This window comes from Manacus vitellinus, unplaced genomic scaffold (genome assembly GCF_001715985.3).
Source record: "Manacus vitellinus isolate BGI_N305 unplaced genomic scaffold, ASM171598v3 scaffold_61_pilon, whole genome shotgun sequence".
Classification (NCBI taxonomy): domain Eukaryota; kingdom Metazoa; phylum Chordata; class Aves; order Passeriformes; family Pipridae; genus Manacus; species Manacus vitellinus.
The window spans coordinates 706107-727449 of NW_021940696.1; the positions used below are offsets into that span (position 1 = coordinate 706107).

General features: G+C 48.8%; 1 protein-coding gene across 2 annotated transcripts in view; it reads right to left on the reverse strand.

The window, feature by feature from the left end:
- Positions 1-6414: 6414 nt before the first annotated feature.
- SMOX (spermine oxidase) overlaps positions 6415-21343 on the reverse strand; it is a 51155-nt gene continuing 36226 nt past the window's right edge. For both annotated transcript variants that reach the window (XM_018083199.3, XM_018083198.3), the window contains exons 4-7: positions 18352-18525; positions 14772-15471; positions 8184-8344; positions 6415-6901 (exon numbers count right to left, since the gene is read on the reverse strand). In XM_018083199.3, coding sequence (XP_017938688.1) covers positions 6764-6901; positions 8184-8344; positions 14772-15471; positions 18352-18525 — 1173 coding nt within the window. In that variant the 3' untranslated portion in view covers positions 6415-6763. The remainder of the gene's footprint in view (positions 6902-8183; positions 8345-14771; positions 15472-18351; positions 18526-21343) is intronic.

A 21343-nucleotide genomic window follows, 5' to 3' on the forward strand; every position in this document is an offset into this window, starting at 1 on the left:
CAGCATGACAAGCAAAGGCTGGTGCCTGTATTTATGGGCACAAGCACATCCAGGTGTTGTCAAGATGGTTTGAACATCCCCAGGTGAGGAAAAAAGCATCCATTTGGACTGTGAAGCGTTCTTACCTGTAAGCAAGTACATTTAGGGTTTCCAGTCGTGTTGTAAATGAAGGCAGGCAGTGCAGGGAAGGAGAGCTTTGTTCCAATGTCCCTGTGCCGAAGTTTCCTGAAGATTTACAGCCCTCAGCTGGTGACTCTTGGCACAGCCCTGCTGCAGACACTGGCACATCCACCTTCCCATCTCAGGATGAGTGTGTGCCCTCTCTCCTGGCTAATCTGTCATCTGCACCCACCCATGCCACCCATGTCAGCCTCAAATCCTCCCCTGGGCATCCCACTGGCTCAGCCCTCACCTGCTGCCCAGCCAAATGTGACATATTTAGCTCTGCTATTTTTATTTTTTATTTTTTTTTAGTCTCTCCCCTTATAAATCAACTTCTCCATCCCTTGAATCCCTGCCTGTGCTGCTGCTTTTCCACTTGGCAATGCCCAGTTGCCAAATGCCTGACAAATTGCTCTTTGGCAGCCACCTTGCCCAGGGCCACACTGCCCGTGAGAAAAGTGAAGCTGTTCCTCCTCCTCCCAACATAATTCCTCGTTTTATTGCTGCTCTCCCACTCATTCCCCTCATCTTACAGACACCCACAGCAAACCTCCTGCCATGAAGACACCGGGCCAGCCAGGGTTAGGAAATCTCTCCCCGTGCTTCACAAAGGATTTTTGGATTTATTTTTTTTTGCACTGGATCAAGCTGGAGTTGCTGGGATCAGAGCCCTGGGCTTGGAGTAGTTCCACGCCAGTGGCTCATCCCTTGTGGTTTGTCCCCCTCCTGAGATGTCACCAGTACCTGTCCGTGAGAAGGGAGGCTGGTCCACACGGACACGTGTGACCAACTATCCTTGCAGACCAGCTAGAGGCTGTAGTAGGGAAGAGCAGGGGACCAGAGGGAGGTTCTGGAAGGTGCTGAGCTCCCATATGTGGGTGGCTCATCCCTGGAATTGTTCATGGCCAGGTTGGACAGGGCTTGGAGCAACCTGGGAGAGTGGAAAGTGTCCCTGCCCAAGCCAGAGTGTTGGAACTGGATGATCTTTAAGGTCTCTTCCAACCCAAAACATTCCATGATTCTACATCCCTGCAACTCATGGAAATCCTCCATATCCAGCACATCACTCTTGGACCCACACACAGGACCTGATTAATCACTGTTATTTCTCCAAGGGGACACCCAAATCCCCTGGGGGATGGGAGGCTCCTCAGCCAAACCCACTCCCTGGACACCAAGCAGCGGGCAATCAGTCTCTAAGGGAACCTCACACACGTGGGCTCTGATAGATGGGAGATCATCCAGCTTCTTCCCTCCGCCTCCCACAGCTCCTGCCAGCCCCTCAGATATCCCAGGGCATGCCAGGAACGGAAACACAACCCACTGATGAACAACCTACTCCCTGGACCGTGTCTGTGTCACCCCTCCGGGCTCCCGCTGCTCTCACTTCACTCACAAACACGTGTGTGAGTTTGCACATATTTCTTACAGTGTCCAATTTTTAACAGCTCCAGGGAACGTTTTTAATGCCACGAGGTGGCAGCACAAAATCACCTTTCCCCACTGCGTGTTCAGGCTGCAGAAGGTCCTCCAGACCCTGCGGCAGGGAGCAGTCAGTGGTCTCACCCCAGGGACGGCCCCAGCAGGAGAAAATATCCAACCCCATCAAGTGCAGAGCCAGGACCCTCGTTTTTCATCACTGAACCCCCTGTAATTTCAACAGCCCCTCATTGCAGGCACTTTTATTTCCCTGAGCTTGTCCATCTTTCAGGCACTCGTGTGATAACCCCGAGGTGACTCTGAGCCTGGTTTGGACACACAGAGCTTCTGGGCTTCACCCCACAGCACCGAGGAGCTGGAGGAACTGGTCTGATGTGCTGAGAGGTGCAGATGAGGCAAAGCAAGACCACAGGCACTGAGAGAAAATACAAGAGAGTTGGAGAGGGACTTTGGAAAAGGGCCTGGAGTGACAGGACAAGGGGAAATGGCTTCCCACTGACAGAGGGCAGGGATAGATGGGATATTGGGAAGGAATTCCTAGCTATAAGGGTGGTGAGGCCCTGGCACAGGTTGCCCAGAGAAGCTGTGGCTGCCCCTGGATCCCTGGAAGTGTCCAAGGCCAGGTTGGACGGGGCTTGGAGCAACCTGGGCTAGTGGAAGGTGTCCCTGCCCATGGCAGGGGGTTTGAAAAAAGTGGTCTTGAAGGTCCCTTCCAACCCAAACCATTCTAGGATTCTCTTATGACCATTAATGTCCTGACCTTCAGGCAGATCAGTCCTGAACGTACCCAACAGAACACTGCAACTCTCATCCCACTGGGGCTTTTTCCTTCTTTTTTCCAGCTCTGCATCTCCACACAGGGGAAAAAAAACTCACAAGAAGGGATGTTTGGGCTGAGAAAGAGGAGATGAAGGCTGCAGGGAGCCCTCAGCAGCAGCAAAATCAGGGTAATGATATGTCTGGCTCAGAGGCACATCACAATCTGCTGCCATTCCTACATGTCTCAGAATCTCCCAGGGGGTCCAGTCTCCTTTTCTGCTTTGGGTATGTGTTTCCTACCAGCAAATAAATCAAGACCAGGGAAATTTCCTGGGCACCAAGCTCCATCCTGTAAACTGTATAATCAGCACCCCCTGGTACAGCCTGGCTTGTGCCCATTTGCACAGTTTGGAGCCCAGCATTGGTCCTGGACAGGTCCTGTAGGGCAAGGGGGAAGGGATTAACACTGCAAACATCCACAGAAAATCATGCTGGGAGCCTTAAACATGCTGGTGAACATGAGTCTGGATGGTCCTCACTCTGTGGGGCAGCACAGACAACTACAGGCCACCAGCTCAGGCTTAACTGCTTGGGTGGGATGAGCTCAGAGCTCTTTTCCAACCTTAATTCTGTGACTCTGTGACTAACCACAGCGGGTTAGTTAGAGACTAAAGGGTCTCTGCTCACCCCTGGTAGGTAACAGTTTGTGCCAGGAGGGATAAGGCAGAATCCAGGACTTGCCCCACAGTTCCACCACCCTCCTCGTGCAAGAGAAGCTTTGAGCTCTCACTTCAGCTTTTCGAACAACCTCCTTATAAAGCATTTCTTGCTGCTGAGTTCAAGGGTCACAGAATCACAGAATTTAGGTTGGAAAACTCTGAGATCACCCAGTCCAACCGTTTCCCCAGCACTGCCAACCCATGTCCCCAAGTGCCACATCCACACAGCTTTTAAATCCCTCCAGGGAAGGCAATTCTACCACTGCCTTGGGCAGCTGTGCCAGGGCTGGACAGTCCTTTCCACGAGGAAAGTTTTTCCTAATAGTTTTCCTAATAAAATTTTCCTAACCATTTTTCCTGGATCTCTCAGGAGAGGGGCAGCCAGGGACAGATGTGCCCATTCCCCTGGGGCATCATCATCCATGAGGCTTCAGATACCCATATACTGCCTTCCCCACTCAGCCAGGGGAGCTCTCCCTAATTAATTCTGAGCAATTAGATGCCTCTTACCTTTCCAGCACCCACACACCTGCTTTCCACCCACCTTCATCCTACTGCTGAGCTCTTGGTGGACACGGCTGGAGTGAGTCTTGGAGAAGAGGGAGCAGGTGGGGGGGTCACAGAGCCCCGTGGTGACACCACCTCCCCTTGTCACATGCTCAGGGTGGCCTTTGCTGCTAATTTTAAGCACCTCTTAGTAAACAATCGCTAAATTTAGTGTCTTTGGAACATGAGCCTTGTATTAAAGGCTGGATTGCTGGTGGCTGGTGGAAGCAGAGGAGTGAAGGGGCGAAGCAGGATTGCCCTGACACAGATCCCTGCTTGGCAAAACCAGGCACCATCATCACACTGTCTGCACAGAGCAGAGAAGGGAGTTTTGAAACCCTGATCACCAGCACAGTTGCTTGTCTTGGATGTCCCACGATTAAGAAGCCACAGGAATCACAGAATTACAGAATCATTTCAGTTGGAAAAGGCCTCCAAGAACACTGAGTCCAACCTGTGACAGACACCCACCTTGTCACCGAGCTCAGAGCACTGAGTGCCACATCCAGGCTTCCCTTAAACACCTCCAGGGACAGTGATTCCACAATCTCCCTGGGCAGCCCCTTCCAGTGCCTGACCAACCTCTCAGTGAAGAAATTCTCCCTGAATTTCTTCACTGAAGAGAGAAAGCATCTCCTTGGTTTTTTCCTGGGTCGCAGCCTCATATGCTCAAAGGATTTGGTTTTCTCCTCTGATTCCACTTGCAGCAGATCTGGCTGCTGGGAAATCAGCTCTGGCTCCTTGAAGCTGAGCTCTGAGTGACTGAAGCAGGACAGATTTTTTCTCTTTTGTTCTCTTCAAGTGTGCTGTGCTCTCCTCCCACAGCCCAACTCTCTTCCAACTCACCCTCATCACGAAAAGGGGGTTGCTTCTGAGATAAAATGGGAGAGAAACATCATAAATTTAACATACCACCATCCTTTCCAGCTTTCCAGCAGCCAAGAAGGCATCCCACCTCCACACTACAGCAGGGAATCAGCACAGCCCAGCTGAGGCTGGAGTCAGTCAAAGTTGGTGCCTCCTCTGCAGACATCTATCTTGGGATGCACTGACTCATCCACTGGAGAGGGATTCTTCCCTCTCTTCTCTGCCCCTTCTCCTCCTCTCTGTAACTCGTTTATCAGCATGACTCTCACCCCACACACACACAAAGTGTACACACGCTTCACATGGGGCAGCAGATGCCAAACCAGGCACATCCCTCACTCCTCACAGGGTGCCCTGGCCAGCAGCCAGACAGATGGAGAAATGGAATGTGGGGAGATAAGGCAGCAGCTGCACACCCCAAGCCTTCATCCTGAAAACTTTTTTGTTTTTTTATTTTTGGAAACTGTTTAGACATTTTTAAACTGTGCTGATGGCTGCACTGTGTGCGCTGGACTTTGAAGAAGAGCAGGATTTCTCTCTCTCTAAGGAATTTAAAAAAAAAAAAAAAGGCTTTTCTCATTCCAGATGGCAACTTTCACGAGGTCCCAACAACATCAAGTCCCACTCTGGCCCTGCGCAGGACAACCCCAAGAATCCCTCCAGGTGTCTGACAGTGTTGTCCAAACCTGGCAGGGTTGGGGCTGTGACCACACTGACCAGTCCTGTCAGCTCTGCCCTAACGAAAACCCCAGTTCTGAGAGATTCTTCCCCACAAACACCATTTACGTGATGTCTTTCTAACCTGTTTTCAGCCTAAGGAAGGTTGGATCCTGGATGCCTTCCCAAAGGTTTACATGGTCCGCATCAGGACAGGCTTGTTGCAGCATCTTTATCCATTCACCCCAAGTTCATTTTCAAAGATTTTTCTTGATAACCCCCCCTCTTTCACCAGTTTTGCTTGTGGACATTTTTAATCGCTTTTGAATGTATTTCCAAGCAGTTCTACTCAGTCACCACGAGAGGCATCACTGTCAGAGCTGCTGTCCTGATCCCACCAGGAGGAGCTGGCAGGCTCCTGAACAAACCTGGTCAGACATTCTTCATCCTTGGCACTGCTGTTTGGCCTCCTTGTGGTTCAGCAGCACTGGCTTGTTCATCTTGTTGATGAACCGAGATATTTACACACAGCTGGGCCCAAGCTGAGCACAAAGGAAAGGACATGGTGACACTGTGTGTCTGAGTTCCGGGGTGCCATCGCCTCTCAGAGAATGTGCTCTCCTATTCCAGAATCTCCCATGCCCTGGTTGATCCCCCAGCGTGGGCAGCAGGGCAGGGGGGGATTCTGCCCCTCTGCCCCTGTCTCAGGTGAGACCCCCCTGCAGAGCTGCTCCAGCCCTGGGAACAACAGCACAAGGATGTGGAGCTGCTGGAGAGAGTCCAGAGGAGGCCCTGGAGATGCTGCCAGGGCTGGAGCCCCTCTGCTCTGGAGTCAGGCTGGGAGAGCTGGGGGGGTTCCCCTGGAGAAGAGAAGGCTCCAAGGAGAGCTGAGAGCCCCTGGCAGGGCCTAAAGGGGCTCCAGGAGAGCTGGAGAGGGACTGGGGACAAGGGATGGAGGGACAGAAGAAAGGCAAATTCCCCCATGGAATTATCAGCAGATTTCCTGAAGCACAAATGCCCACAGAGAGGTGACAGAGTTAAATATGTGACACAGAGTGGTCCCTGTGTTAATCTGGACAAGGCAAATAAGCTGTGCCTTTGCAGTGCAATTCTTTGCAGGATTAGTTGAGATCAATCAGTACATTGAGTATCCACATCTATCTCAAGATTATCCTACACCAAAATCTGTAGGAAGAGAGAAAACCCCTGCTTCTGTAACATTGAATAAAAGATTTTAAAGTTACCAAACGAAGCATCCAGGAAGTACCACAGCACCCAGTCTTTTTATTACAACATTTATTTTAGTATAGAAGGCACTTACAATACAGAAAGAGAAACAGAGAAAAAAAAAACATATGATAGGCACCAAAAGTGAAATTAGAATTAAAATGACAAAGAAACGGTTTACCAGACCAAAGGAGCACCCTTCCCCTGTTAACAATACAGCACATGGAAATGAAGCTATTGATGACTAACATTTTTAACAATTAGGGGTTTTTATTTTTTAATAGAAAAGATAAAGGCTGTTCTACTGTGAACTGAATTAAAAAAAGAGCCCCTCCACACACCTGCAGGAGGGTCTGGGAGGTGTGGTGGTCACCGGCAGGGCTCTTTCAGGTCCGGCACTGCAGGAGGTCCTGGTACATCTCAATGAGACGAGCAGCCTCTCTCTGCCCAGACAGCACAGCACCGTGGGTCGTGGAATAATACTTCCTGTGAGTGGCCTCCCCCGAAAACATCACCTGCATCGGCTGCAGAGGACGGGAAAAGTGGCACAGCTCAGCAGAACTCACTGGAAAGCAGATGCGAGGCTAAAGGGAGACAAACCTCCCTGTGCCCTCCCACGTGGAATCGTGGTTTGGGTTGGGAAGGACATTAAAGCTCATCTCGTTCCTCACCCCCTGCCATGGGCAGGGACACCTTCCATTAGACCAGGTTGCTCCAACCTGGGATGGGGCATCCCCATGGGTTGACATCTGTTTTGGAATGTTGGCTCTCCAAATTCCAACATGGTGTTCCACAAGGACAGGTCCCAGTTCCAGGAACCTTAATCAAACCTGCACCTTTTCCATACCATCTCCTCCCTTTGCTCCCCTAAATTATACCTCAGCCTTTTAGGCATTAAGGTAATTTTTCTTCTGGGCAGCAACTTCAGAAGGAAAAAACAGTCACGTCTCAAAACCCAGAGAGTGAGACACAGTGTTGTATCTCTTACACCAACACTTGCTACAATTCCAACTCAGCTCCGAGGCAGAAGTTTCAGGTACCTCTCTTCCCTGGGAACTACACAGAAGGATTCCTAAAGCTCCTGCTGCATTTTTTTAAGTAGATTTCTGCGCTGAATAAAATTATATCTGCTCTGGTGCAGGGAACAGACTGGGCAACTGCTCAGAAGGCTGCATTTCCATCAGCCTTTGTCTTTGGATTTGGACACGTAACCCTGAATGATGGGGTGAATTTGGCTAAATGTGTTCCTGCTCGTCAGCTGAGCTGTGGTAACCATCTCCATGTGTGCTCCTTGCTATATTCAGAAAGCAAAGGCACTGTCTGAGGAGAAAATCCATCCTCCCCTGCCAAGGACTGGGCCTCCCTCAGCCTGCACTGCCAACACAAGAGAGATTTCCTAATATGCACCTCTGACACATTCAGACCTAAGACACCAGCAGGGGCATGTGTTTAAGAACAAGCTTTAAAACAGGTTAACACGTGCTTTTTTTAAGGAATTCTGAACTGGACAGTAAGGCTAATGGCCATAAAACGCAGAGATCACAATTCCAAAAGCCACGTGGATGAGCAGCTCTTGATAAACTCAGGGAGAGAAGGCGGGAATGCCGGCATTCCAAACGTTAAAGGGATAAAATCCCACAGACGCCATTCGTTCAAAGGGGGTATGTACAGCTTAAAAAACAGGAACACACACTACTGGAAAGCCCAGCCAGGGACTGTGTTTTTCAACTCCCTCCCAGAAAACTCACTTCCCAGTAAAAATCACATCAGTTTTGCTGCCACGGCCCCAGCTTGGGCCACACTTACAGGAGTTTTGGAGCTCTCGGCGTAAGGCAGTGGTTTAGCGAGTTTCTCCACGTCGGCCCCACTAGACCCAACCTGGGTGTAGGAGTAGGATCCACGGAAGTGGGGGTTGCTGCCCCAGGAGGACCGCAGGATCCGGCGAGGTTTCGGAATGTTTGGGTTCCCTGGGGGCGAAAGCGGAAGAGAGAAAGTGAGGCTGTGTGCAAGGGTGCAAGGTGTGGTCTGATAAATTCGGTCTGATTTATTGGACATCCATCCTAACAGAGCCTGCAGGTTACAGGGAAGAGCCCCCAAACCAGATCTCTCTTCTCTTACTGAGTTCTAACTATCTGTATAACAGAAACATCATCCCTTTTAATCTCAGCTTTTCCGTTTTCCAGGGAGGTGGTGGAGTCCCTATCCCTGAAGGTGTTCAAGAATCGACTGGACATGACACTCAGTGCTGTAGTTTGGCTGACAAGGTGATGGTTGGTCAAAGGTTGGACTCGATGACTGTGGAGGTCTTTTCAAACCTAAATGATTCTGTGGTTCATTTTGGGAAAGATCATTAAAATGTCTACATTCCTGAAAGACTGGGGAGCTTCAGTGAACCCTGGACATGGTCTAGCTGAAAATACAGAGCATCTCCTGCTCTCATTTGTGGTGGGGAGACTGCTTGTGATGAAACACATGATTGATCTCACCAAATTTTAGGTATTTAACTGGGTGCCTAGTCTGAATTGGGTTTTTAGGTGGTCTTGAGAGAGAGATGTACCTCCAAAGAGAAGTGGGTAAGGATGCTAGAAGGCAAATCTTCATTATGTGGGGGCACAGAAAAACCTGTCAGAAAGTTCTCAAAACCTGCATTACTCATTCCAACTGCAACCCAGTTGCCCCCCCCCAAATAAACTTAAATTCCAACAGACCCATTTTGTGGAACACACACAGCATGGAAAGAAGACTTTTGAGTTGGAAGTAGGATGATTTCTAGATTGCTGTAGGATTTTCAGGACCTCTAGATGAGGGGCACTGGAGTGCAACAGTGATCATCAGCCACTGTTCCCATCCCAAAGAGCACAGGAGCACATGGGATCCAGGACTGCAGCCAAGGCAGCCGAGCACCAGCTGGTGGCAGAAGAGGCCCAGGTACAAATAGAGAGAGCCAGGTATAAATAGGGAGACCCCCTTGCTAGGTTGGTTTGGGGCCATCTCAGTGTCACCCATTCTGTTGGAGTCCCATGATCATATCTGGCTGGGTAGGAAAGGAATGGGGAGATGGGACATGAAGAATTCCAATGAAGAGAAATTCTCTCTGCAGGAGCCAAGATCCACCCTTGGGGCAACTTTGAGGCAGTGGTGGAGTCCCCATCTCTGGAGGGATTTAAAAGCCATGTGGAGGTGGCACTTGGGGACATGGGTTAGTGCTGCCCTTGGCAGTTCTGGGGGAACAGTTGGACTTAATGGTCTTAAAGGGCTTTTCCAACATAAACCATTCTGTGATTGTAAGAGACTGTCACAGGAAGGAAGGGTTTGGAGACATGTCTGCATCTCACACAGATCCTGTGCCTGCTTCAGACTCAGACTCTGTGACAACTCAACAGGTTCAGCCTGCTCTGAGACAACCCAAATTCCCCCACTTTCTTCATCACAGCTTAAAGAGGGAGACATCCAACTGTAAAGACTAGTTAGGCCCTACACTATTTAGTTCTGCTAAACTGTTATTTAGCTGTGCCTTCAATTCCCTGAAATCAGGAGCAGGTTACTTCCCTGGTTCAGCTGCTGCTTGCAGGAATATTGTGTGTCAACCAGAGTTATGGAATACAGGGCTGGAACAGAGCAGAAGCCCTTGGATGGCCTGCCCAGAGTACACTGTGAACACTTTCTAACCACCAGCCCCCAGATCAAAATATGTCCCAGACTAGCAAATAAATACAGGCCACAAACAAAACACATCCTACAAACCAATGTTGTTTCAGGAGCAACAGCTTCGCATAACAGAGCCTCTAAAATATGCTCCTCCAAGACTCTTCAAAGCAGGAATGCCTGGAAGTGGAAAGCCCAAGGGAGTCTGAGAACAGGGAGCTCTCAGATGTGTCAAGGAAACAAATCATGGTGTTTTATTTTTGAGGGCTGTGGGAAAGCCCAGGAGAGCACATCATGGAAGCCGTCAGACAACAGACCCCCAAGCAGGGCCACCCATCACCCTGCACTGCACAACAACAAGCAATGATGGATTTTCAAATCAAAGGAGTCTCTGCAGAGGGCTGGGGGTGCCTCTTCTGTAGCTGGTGTGTGTTTCCATGTCCAGGTACCCAGAAGAGTCAACAAGATGTTGATAAAACCATGATTAACATGAGGAGCACCCTCATGAGATGAGGGTTTGTCAGCCTGCAGGTAAGGCCACAGGTCTGTGAAACGGCTGAAATTTGTTCACAAAAGGGCTTGTAGGGCCACCAGCCCAGTGACACAAACCCAGCAGTTGCTGGCCTTCATGTTGAACAGAGCAATCCTCAGACTGGCAAAAGCACCAGCTTTGTCCTTCTGCAGTGTTTCCCAGGGATGACCTCACACAGGCAAACACCAGCCTTCCCACAGGGAATTGCTCCTCACGTAGCAACTCCATCTCAAGGGAGACTGCGGCACAGACACGTGAAGTGTGTGGCCTCGGGCAGGTGGCAGAGCTTCAGGGAGGGATGTCTGAGCCAGCTGTCAGTGTGGAGCAGGGGAAGGAGCCTGGGCACACCAAAACACAGCTGTACCAGCTCCCAAAACCGAAGCCAGTCTCCCTCCCCGGCTGTGCTGCAGAGGCACCAGCTCTCATGAGCTCCTTCCAGGTTCTCCAGGACATCAAACCACGTTAGCAAGACCCATGAGCCCACTGTGCAACCACTGTACCCCTGCATTCTGCATTTCTGCACCTTTTAATGTCAGCAACTGCTTCTAAGAGCAAGATCAGGAGACGTGCACTTCTGCTGCAGGAATAGAGGAGGATCTTGGTTGAAACATGTAACATGAGCTCTGATCCTGAATCATTGTTTGCAAGACAAAAACTACAGAGACTGGGAGCCACACTCCTTCAGGGAACATATTTAATTGGACTTAATCTGCTCTTAAATAGAGTAAACACGTACATGCCTTTGCCTACAGATAAAAGTAACAACACAGATGTGGAAACTTCTCAGTTTTCACTGCCCAAAGAGAGATAAAATGGCTAAAAAAGGGATCTTGGCCTTCACTGAAGTAGGAGGGCACACACTTTTCTGCCACAGATTTCCACTTGTGCAGCTGCGGAAGACAAATCCAGATGCCTCACACAATCCCATTTTTATTCAGCTCCTGGGAGGTGTGACTACAGAGATTTATTAAAATCAACTCACAGATCCAGATTAAGACACCCCTGAGAGCAGGGATCTAAGATCCCATCAAGGGAGATCTGTGGTGCTACTCACACAATAGGAACTACAACCACCAGAGAGACATCGTAGTACCCCAGACACCCACATGGGGCTGGGAGATGTGAAGCAGAACCTAAAAGAGATCTGTTCCCCTCTAGATAAATAGCTGGAGCTCAGAGAGGACAACTCAGGGCATCTCCATCCACAGCCTGACAGGCTCCAGTGATCGAGGCCTGCAGCTACTGCCTCTGGCTTCTAACTCTTGGAGCTCAGCCAACAAAGACAGCAGAGCAAGATTCCTAATTGCTCTGAGGTATTCCATTTAATCAGATCCAGTTGTGAAAAGCAGTAATTGTCGATGGTTCTTAGGTCAGAACAATCCTCAGGGCTTTTCACAGCAAAGCCAGATAATCTGCAGCCTGCAAGTGAAATTTAAGGTCAATTCACAGAGAGGGATTCTCAGTGTGAGTCTAAAAGAACAGATTTAACTTAGGACTGGCATAACAAACTCTGAAGCCAAAGGAAAGGCCACCACGGTCAACAGACTGGGAAAACACAGCAGAAGATGGGAACCCACCTGGTAATGCATCAATTCTTTCTTAGAAGAATAAGAAGTAAGAGTGTGGGGGATTTCATACCCAGGACATGAAAGGCACAAAAGGCAAAGTGAACATTAAAAGGCTCAAACTGTCTACTTTCATTACTGAATATAAGGCTCCCTCTATACTCAGTAGAGAAAAGCTGCTTCAGAAGATGTCACAGAGCACCAAGTGAGGTGTGGAAGATCTGAGCTGCCTTACGGAAGACCCAGGCTTTCCACTGAGCTTAGGATCCTGGTAGGACTAGTTACCTAACTTGGTTAACTGACTTATGTGAACTTGAGTGGTGGGAAAGGTTTAAAAGCTGAGTTTGGTGGTGTGAGTTGGACCAGAGGAGTTCAGCCGTGTTCAGAAGTGACTACAGGTGCATCACAGACAGCAGGCTGCTGGTCCAGCTCCCTCTCCCACTCCCAGTGGAACAGATCAGCAGAGAAGGCAGGAGGTGCACGGAGAGCTGAGCACACTTCTGTTATTTCAGCCAGCCTGGCACCTGGCCCAGATCAGCCCTGAGGTACTGCTCCTTCTGTGAACCTGCTAGGGAAAACGGGAACAAGGGCAACAGGACAAACCCAGCTCCCTCAGCCAGGCAGTCCTGCAAAGATCTGTGAAAAGGTTTTCTACGAACTAACAAGTTTTTTGGGGGCAGAAAGTGGAACAGCTCATGCTGTGTAATGGGTGCTCCAACAACAGGTCGTCTTCTGTTTTGAACAGCAGCAAGGCCACCTCTCAGCTGATGCACAAAATGCTCCGTGTAGGGCAAGGCCTGGTAAATTCAGTCTGAAATTCTCCAGGGATAAATATCCCGGGATTAGCAGGGGGCTGAGACAGAGCTCACCCTGCTGAGGAGTCTGATGGACAGTGACCAGGTGCAGCATCAGCTGGAACAGCAACTGCAGCACATACCCAAGGACCCAGAGCCAACATATTTCCATCCTGGGAGGAAGAGAGGAACATCCAACACACGCAAACAATAACACTGAACGAGCCCAGAGAGAAGAGGGAGAGAATATTCCCATGTGCCAAACTGAGAAAGACCCCGAGAGCCAAATTCCCACTGATGAATTGAGGTGTTTTGTAAAAAAAAAAAATAAAATAAAATAAAATTTGAAACGCTGCAACAAACAGGGTTGTTTGTACACTCTGGGAGACGTCAGCACTGGAACAACTTGGCCTGAGAAAGAAGAGCCTCCTGCTATGCCTGCCTAGAGCTGCAGTGGCCTGCTGAGGTCAGAGGGAAGAAAGGTACGTAGGAACTGACGTGACACGGAGCGTAGGGACACCCAACACCCCGAACACAAACAGCTCAGGAGGCACCAGCTGAAACAAGGGGGCAGGTCTGGGCATTGCATTAGAGGTTCTGAATCCACACTCAGGATTTCTGGAGAGAGTGGTAAAATCTAAAACCTCTTCTGGCAGTGGCCAGTTATGCAGACAGTCCTCAGATTCCAGGGCCCTTTCAGGAAAAAGGTTCTTCCCCCGGAGGGTGTTTGGGCACTGAACAGGCTCCCCAGGGCAGTGGTCACAGCACCAAGGCTGACAGAGCTCAAGGAGCATTTGGACAACACTCTCAGGACATAGGGGGATTCTTGGGGTGTCCTGTCCTCCAGCCAGGAGTTGGGCTGGATGATCCTGATGGGTCCCTTCCAACTCAGCACATTCTGTAATTCTATGATTTTCTAGATCTCCGTATTGTTGGTAGCAAATGGTCTGTAAGGACAGGGGAAAGCTACACTTGTGGAAGCACATTTCTCCAGTTAGTTGGAGGTCCATGGAAAGTGGTAAGGCTGGAAACCCACTGGGTGTTCAGATTTGGCTAACACAAGCTGGCAGAAAAATATAAATCATTTAATCACAGGACGCACCACCTGAAGAGCACAAACCACATCTAACTGTGGAGGATGCTGCTCTTGTAATCATGTATAAATTCAAAATCCTTATTTCAAAGCTGCTAATAAGTCCATCTCTATTTCTTTCAGCCCTCAGAGGATCTCTAAGACCTCTGCAGTATTACTAGTTTTAGTGATTTCATCTTGGATTTTCTCAGTATAACAATAACTCCAACTGCTGCCCTTAATGTGATGTGTGTTCAATAAACACAAAATCTGTGAAGTCCAGGAAGGTTTAAGTGGTGCACCCAGAAAAGGGGAGCTCTCAGGATCAACGGATTGTTTGAAATTTAGGCTGATGAGATTTCCACAGAGCTGATATTGAATGGAAGTCAGGGATGTGATTCAACCACATCTCAGCTGATCTAAACTGGTTCAACTTCTGAAAGAGCCCTGCTGTTTTCCACAGCTGAGACCAGTCCTCAGAGGTACCGAGTCTGACAGCTTCAGCTGCTGGAGAGTTATTTGTGTGAAGAGTTATTTGTGATTAAATAAAGCAGAGGATGTGGAATCCTCAAGCACTTCTGCCCACCACATCCTGAGCTGGTTATCAGCCCCCCTGTATATAAATAGCTCTCAGGCACACCCAAGCAGGAGCTGTGCAGGGAGCACACGCACGTTCAAAGGGACATAAAATGCCAAAGAACTAAAAATGACTTTAAAGCATTTCCTTCCTCGTGGTTATCCAACACCCCAGCCCCACGCTCCCTCTCCCACCAGAGCACGGCTGACCTGTAAATTTACGTAGCATTTCGGTGCAGGTTTCTGCCACAGTTTCATCATCACACTTCTCCATAATCAAAGCCTCTTCTCCACAGATCCAGCCACTGAGGACGTGGCCGTACCTCTCCGGTGGGTACAGCACGTCAAAGCTGCAGATCTTCTTGTACCACAGCTCCTCGGGGTAAGTCAAGCTCTCGCTCTCTGCCTCATCCTCCCAGACAAACTGGATGCTGTTGCATTCAGAGCTCCAGAAGGGCTCTTCGAACTCCAGGAAAATCTTGTCAGTCGTATTGATCCCGAGCTTCTCAATGGCCATCACCTTGTCCTCGGGCAGGCGGGGGTGGAACAGGCTCTCGTGGCGTTTCTTCAAGACTCCCAGCGACACGGTCACGATGACGTGGTCAGCTGGGATGAACTCACAGTCCTCGCACTCCACGAAGACATCAGAGCTCTTGTTCTCCTCAGGGAGGTCACTGTTGTGGTCAGCCACCCTCTCAATCTCCTTGCTGACCGACTGGTTCCAGTGGATGCACTTGACCGGCTTGCGGAGCTGAATGACAGACTTGGGAATGGAGCGGGCCAAAATCTCCACAATTTTAATGAAACCACAAGGAATGACGTGATGAGCCCCAGGGATCTCGGTCCATTCCCCAAATTCACTCAGCGAGACTTCATCCATGCTGTGGGAGCTGCTCTCACAACTCTCTACCTAAGGGAAAGCAACACAAAAGCAACATTGCCACAGAGCAACTCCTTTTGCCACAGCACAACGTTTCAAGGGCACAGAGGAGCTGCACAGGATGGGAGTCCTGAATGGCACTCTGAAACCACGTTATTTTTGCTAGTAAAGAAGTGCTTGGCCACAGGATCTGACAACAATCACTCCTTAGCCTTCCTTGCAACCAGAGAAACCATTTTGTCATGGTAACGAGCTTGGGTTGCACTACAACAGTTGCATCATCCAGAGGTCAGAGACCAGAAGGTTAGAGCCCCTCTGCTCTGGAGACAGGCTGAGAGAGTTGGGAGCGTTCAGCCTGGAGAAGAGAAGACTTTGGGGAGAACTTAAATCACCTTCCAGTGCCTAAAGAGAGACTGGAGAGGGACTTCGGACACGGGCACGGAGGGACAGGACAAGGAGTGATGGCTTTAAACTGAAAGAGGGTTGAATTAGATATCAGGAAGAAATTCTTGACTGTGAGGGTGGGGAGGCCCTGGGGCAGGCTGTGCAGAGAAGCTGTGGCTGCCCCATCCCTGGAAGTGTTCAAGGCCAGGTTGGACAGGGCACAGAATAACCTGGTCTGGTGGAAGCCATTTCTGCCCATGGCAGGGAGGTTGTAACTAGATGTTCTTTAAGGTCCCTTCCAACCCAAACCATGCTGGGATTCTGTGATTCCATGATGTCTTTGCTTCTGGACAATTGTGGGTTACAGTTCTGACTCTTTTCTATCCTTTAAAACCCACTCCACTGGCCAGGGATCGGCCTCTTGGTGCTCCTACAGCAGAAGCCGGAGCTGCGTTAATCAGATGCTCGTTCCAATGTTAATAGATGTTCCCATAAGGAGCCATGAAAATCTTTTGGCAGCTCCTTCTGCTGTCTGCAGCTTTCAGCGTGCTGTCAAACAGTCAGCAATCAGCAAACTAACAATCTGCTGGAAGTGAGAGCACCCAGAACAGAAGGAACCGAAGGAGACGGGAAAGGGAAATGCCAAGATGTAAGACACGTGTGTTTGATTCCCTTGATGTGATTACCAAAGCTTTAGATTCATTAACCTGTTGGTTAATGTGTGTAGGAGTATTAGGCATAGCCGTAGCTTCCAACAATCCCTGGAACAAAGGCAGGATGTTTGGGCTGTCTTGTGATAAGCTTGTAATGATAATCCTGATGCACGGGACACAGTGATCTTAAAATCTTCACCGGAGTCACGATCACTCACACACTATAATTCTTTAAGCATTTTAGGCAAAAGGAACATTACAATTCCTTGCCTCACCCTTTGACCCATTTTCCAGGCCTTTCCAGAATTTAATGACTATGTTTAGAAGCCTGATGAGCCTAGACCCTCTCCCTGTGGAGCGTCCTGGTGCAGGGCAGAATCTCTGTGTTGGGATAAGGTGTCAAGCGAACGAGTCAAGGTCGTACCAAGTAGTTCACAGGCTGCTCCTGTGACTGCAGGGACAAACAGGTGGTTTTCCCATCCTGGTCATTGCTCAATGACTCCTGTGGAGACTGAGTGAAGACCCATCCTCAGAATGTGCTGTGGTTCCACCCCACCTGCTGGCTGAGTGAGAACTTCCCAACACATCCCCAGGGTCAGTTCTGCTGACCCACAACACAAACCTGCACCCCAGGGCACACAACAGGATGCTCATCCTGCCTGGATGCCCCAACAGGACACTCCACGTTGTGAAGTTAAACAGTGATGGCTGTTTGAGTCTTTCAACCATGAAGCCAAAACGCCGGAGGGAAAAACAAGCAACTACCAAGACTATACTTTGCCTGAGACCGGTTAATCCCCACTTTCTCATCTGATAGTCTTAAGTATGAGAAGCTTTGTTGTTCTCAGGTATTTACACATGAGAAGGGATTTGCAAGACTTGCAGAAAAGTCTCTGGCAACCTGTAGCAACCACAGAAGAAACCACCAGGCAAACAAGAGCTGTATCAGATGACTAACCCTCTCTGCATGGATGATCTTGCCTGGATAACACAATAAATAACTTCACGTGGCAACTGTGGAGACACCCTGTGACACAAGTTTTTGGGTTGGGACACTGAGATATCAGGCTCAGGACACCAGGCTTCAAACTTCAGCTTTATCACAAACCTCCTGTGAGACTCTTTACATCTTTATTTCTCTTTCCTTTGAGTTCCCACTGTAAATGGTGAACTCCATACACTTCCCCACATGACAAAGTGCTGCCTGCCTCCTCTGCCTCATTTCAGGAGATTTTAGGTCATTCTAATTGAAATAGAAATGGTTGTTACACTGTATTTATGGAGTGCTGCTTGATGCAGCATTAAGTCCTCATCCCACAGAGAAGTCTTTTAGCCAAGGCATCAAGGAGCTAAAAAGAACTAGGAAAGCCATAAGGAAAGATGATTAGGACATGAGTTTATACAGTCTACCTTGGATTTTATTGCTTTACCTTCAAAATGCTTTCTGGGGACTTCTCCAGCAAATTACTAGTATCAAGATTACATTTCTTCTGGTCTCTGAGATATGGACAGAGGTAAAAAACACTCAAGCACAATCATGTGTAAGGCACAAGACAAGACACTGCTAAAAGACCCTGACAATAAAGTAGCTTCAGGTGGTAAAAAAACATTAAATCACATCAGAAAGTTTAACAGGGCCTAAGAAAGCCACTTCTAATTAGAAAGCTTGGAGTTTAAGGTGAAAAAAAAGGAGTAAAGGCATTGTTTCTTTCAGCCCATTGTCTCCGGATCTGCCTCAGGAGGAAAAGCTGTCGATACAAACACAGAAAGCAACTCCCCAGTGCTGGGCAAGGCTCTGCCAGGTCCCGAGGTTCAGGATTTGTCTGACCGTAGTTAAAACCAAAAAAATAACCCCAGTGGCATGCACACATACCTTCAGGTACTGCTGGATCATGGCCAGTTTCAGCCTCTTGACGGCCTCCGTGTCATCCGGGTCGGCCTTGACGCGTTTGCGCACGACGTCCCGCGTGAAGACGCCCACACTGTTCTGGCTCTCGGCATTGACTGGTTTACCTCGTTGGAAGAACTCCTGAGTCAAGTTATAGACCTGCCAGAGACAGGACAGAAGGATGGACAACATGACTCCCAGTAGAACCCATGCCCCGAGCAGGAAGCTTTATCCTCCATCCCAACCCAGCGCAGTCAGATCACCTTCTCCTGCCAGCAGAACCCACGGGCTTCCTCACATCTTCTCCCATCTCCGTGTCTCAGGTGCAATCCCAGGCTGCTCTAACCTGGTACCAGCCCTTCCACCTTCTCCGTTATTCAGAGGGAATCCACCAGAGTAGGGGAACTCAGTTCCATAGTTATTTTTCTATTTTTCCATGAAAAACAGGAATCCACCAGCACAGCAAGGGAATTCTGTGTGCACATGTTTAATTTGTTGAGCACAAGACAGGTATAGATCCATGGAAAACAGTGACATCTCTAGAGCCCCCACCAGGAGCCAGCCTGAGGAAGACTCACAAAGAAAAACCCATTGTAACAAATCATTCTTCTTTGAAGAAGATATTCCTGACAATTTTTTAACCCCAGTTTTCCACTCAAAAAGCAAGAAAACACCATCCACCTCAGCCCTCTGCTTGTGGCTGCCTGGAGTAACCTGTACTTCTGCCTAACGTTGCCAGAAGAGCCTGCAGTTGTGTCACGGCCCTTCATTTCCATGGAAAAACTCCAAGGAATCTTTCAACACAGGAAAGCTTTCAAAAGATGCCTCTCAGAAGTGCAACTCATCCCATTAACAAGTTGTTTGTCCAGAGTGTGTCCATTTACATCACGCCACAGGGTGCACAGTGCTCTTACTAGGAGAGATGACATCCCTGCTTGGCGAGTTTTTCCTGCCAAAGATGGCTTGATTACACCTTTTTTGGAGACAGATTATTTGGACGTGCTGAGAAGTTGAACCCAACAGTAAACATCTGGCAGGAAGCTGGTAGAACTGTGGCAGCCTTGCCTTCAAGGGCTCCCAGAGCTTCCCATTCCCTGCTGATAGGGCTAATCCACCGTTTTTTAGGTTCCTTCCACTCTGATTCTCCCCAGAAGCCTGATTTTCCTCATGGGTTTTAGGAATAAAGCGAATTTGAGGAGGCAAAATTAGAGGGATGATGAGGAAAGGGAGGTGGTGAGGAAAAATGCACAGCAGTGGTAGGAGTGAGAAAGAGCAGGTCTGTGAGTGAATGGAGGAAGACGAGTTGATAAGGGCAAGTAAGAGATGAGGAAGAAACTGAAGAAGAAAATAAGTGAAAGAGTGAAAAAAAAAAAAGTGGAAATAAACTACAAAACCAGAGAATAATTACAAGAAAAGTGAGTGGAACTGGTGAAGACAGAAAAGAAATGCAGACACTGGGTGGGACACAGCCCTTCCAAGGAGACTCCCAGACAAGAAAGGTGGAGCCCAATGCCCGACATGAAACGAAGGCTTCCAGCAAAGGAAATAGTGCCTTCTCTGTTCCCCGGTGCCAAAAGCTCTTTGGCAGTTCCAACACCCCATGGTTCCCAGGTTCACTGATTTCTGAGGCCCCAACCACTTCCAGCAGGTCGGAGCTGCACAGACCTTGCGTCAGCACAACCAGCTCAGCTTTCATAAGCTGATTGCGCTCTGTAAGCAGATAACACAGGCACAGGACAAGCAAAGCTGTGCTAAAACCCAGCTACCACTTGGCCAACAGGAGGAGTGAGCCTGGGTATGTTTCTGTTAACCACTATATTCTTCTCTACCCCATAGAGAAAAGGGCAGAAAGGCCCAGTTCTCCATGCTGGAACCATCAAGTGAAGTCTTTCCTGTGTGTGCCATCCCATTGATCAGAGAGCAGGTGAGTTTAATCACCATCAGGATTTCTTATTTTTTCTCAGAATCCCCATTATTTCCTTGCTTTTTCAAGTTCAAGAAGCGTTTGGACAATGCCCTCAGACACGTGATGTGATTTTTGGTGTTGTCCTGGGCAGGGCCAGAAGTTGGAGTGATCCTTGTGGGGTCACCTCCAGCTCAGGATATTCTGTGATTCTTGGGGGTGCTGAACCGTTTGATGAAGAATGGAAGGCAAAGCTGTCATAAGCAAGAAGCACAAGGAGAAATAACAGCAAGTCCTGCATTAAGAGATGAACTGTCAGAAAAAAAAGAATCAAAAAGATGCTCAAAATGTATTCTTTGATGTACACGTGCAGCAAACACATCCTGTATAAGAAACTATGGAAAAGGTTCAATAGAAGCCCTCATTTAAGGTAGATTCCCCATGAAGAAGGAGCAGAATTGTGCTGTCTGGAATTGGAATTCCCTAGGCTTTCTTTACCCAGGTGAGAAACTGCTGACAGTAACAGAAAGCATCATCATTCCTATGGGACCACCACTGAAGTCACTGGGAACAGGCACTTTAGGATTTGAAAACCCATCCTCCTTCAATCATTTTGGCATGATGTGATGACAGCAGGGTTCATGAGAGAGTTCATGGGGGCTTTCTCTCCAAGATCCTGGTGAAAGGCAGCATCAAGAATGACCTGGTGATGACAAAATATCCACGCATCCAAACCCAGAGCACCACGCCCAGCAGCAAGGGGGGAGCTACACCACACACAGTCCAGACTCCTCTCCATTTTCAGTTATCACATACCTGGATATAAGCAGGTAGCAAAAACAAAGACCAGACTGCATTAACTCCCAGCTCCTACCACTGGCAAACTCCTCTCAGCACAGTGAAGTAATCACTTCTCACTCTCAAGCTCCTCTGGGTTTGGGCAGGCCCTAGAAGCCTGTCTGAAAAACAGCAGCAGAAGCAAAAGACACAGAACACCTCAAACAACCCTTTATTCTCAGCAGATTTCCTTCCCTGATTTCTGAGGGTTTACATACAGTCCTGCAGGGAATTCAC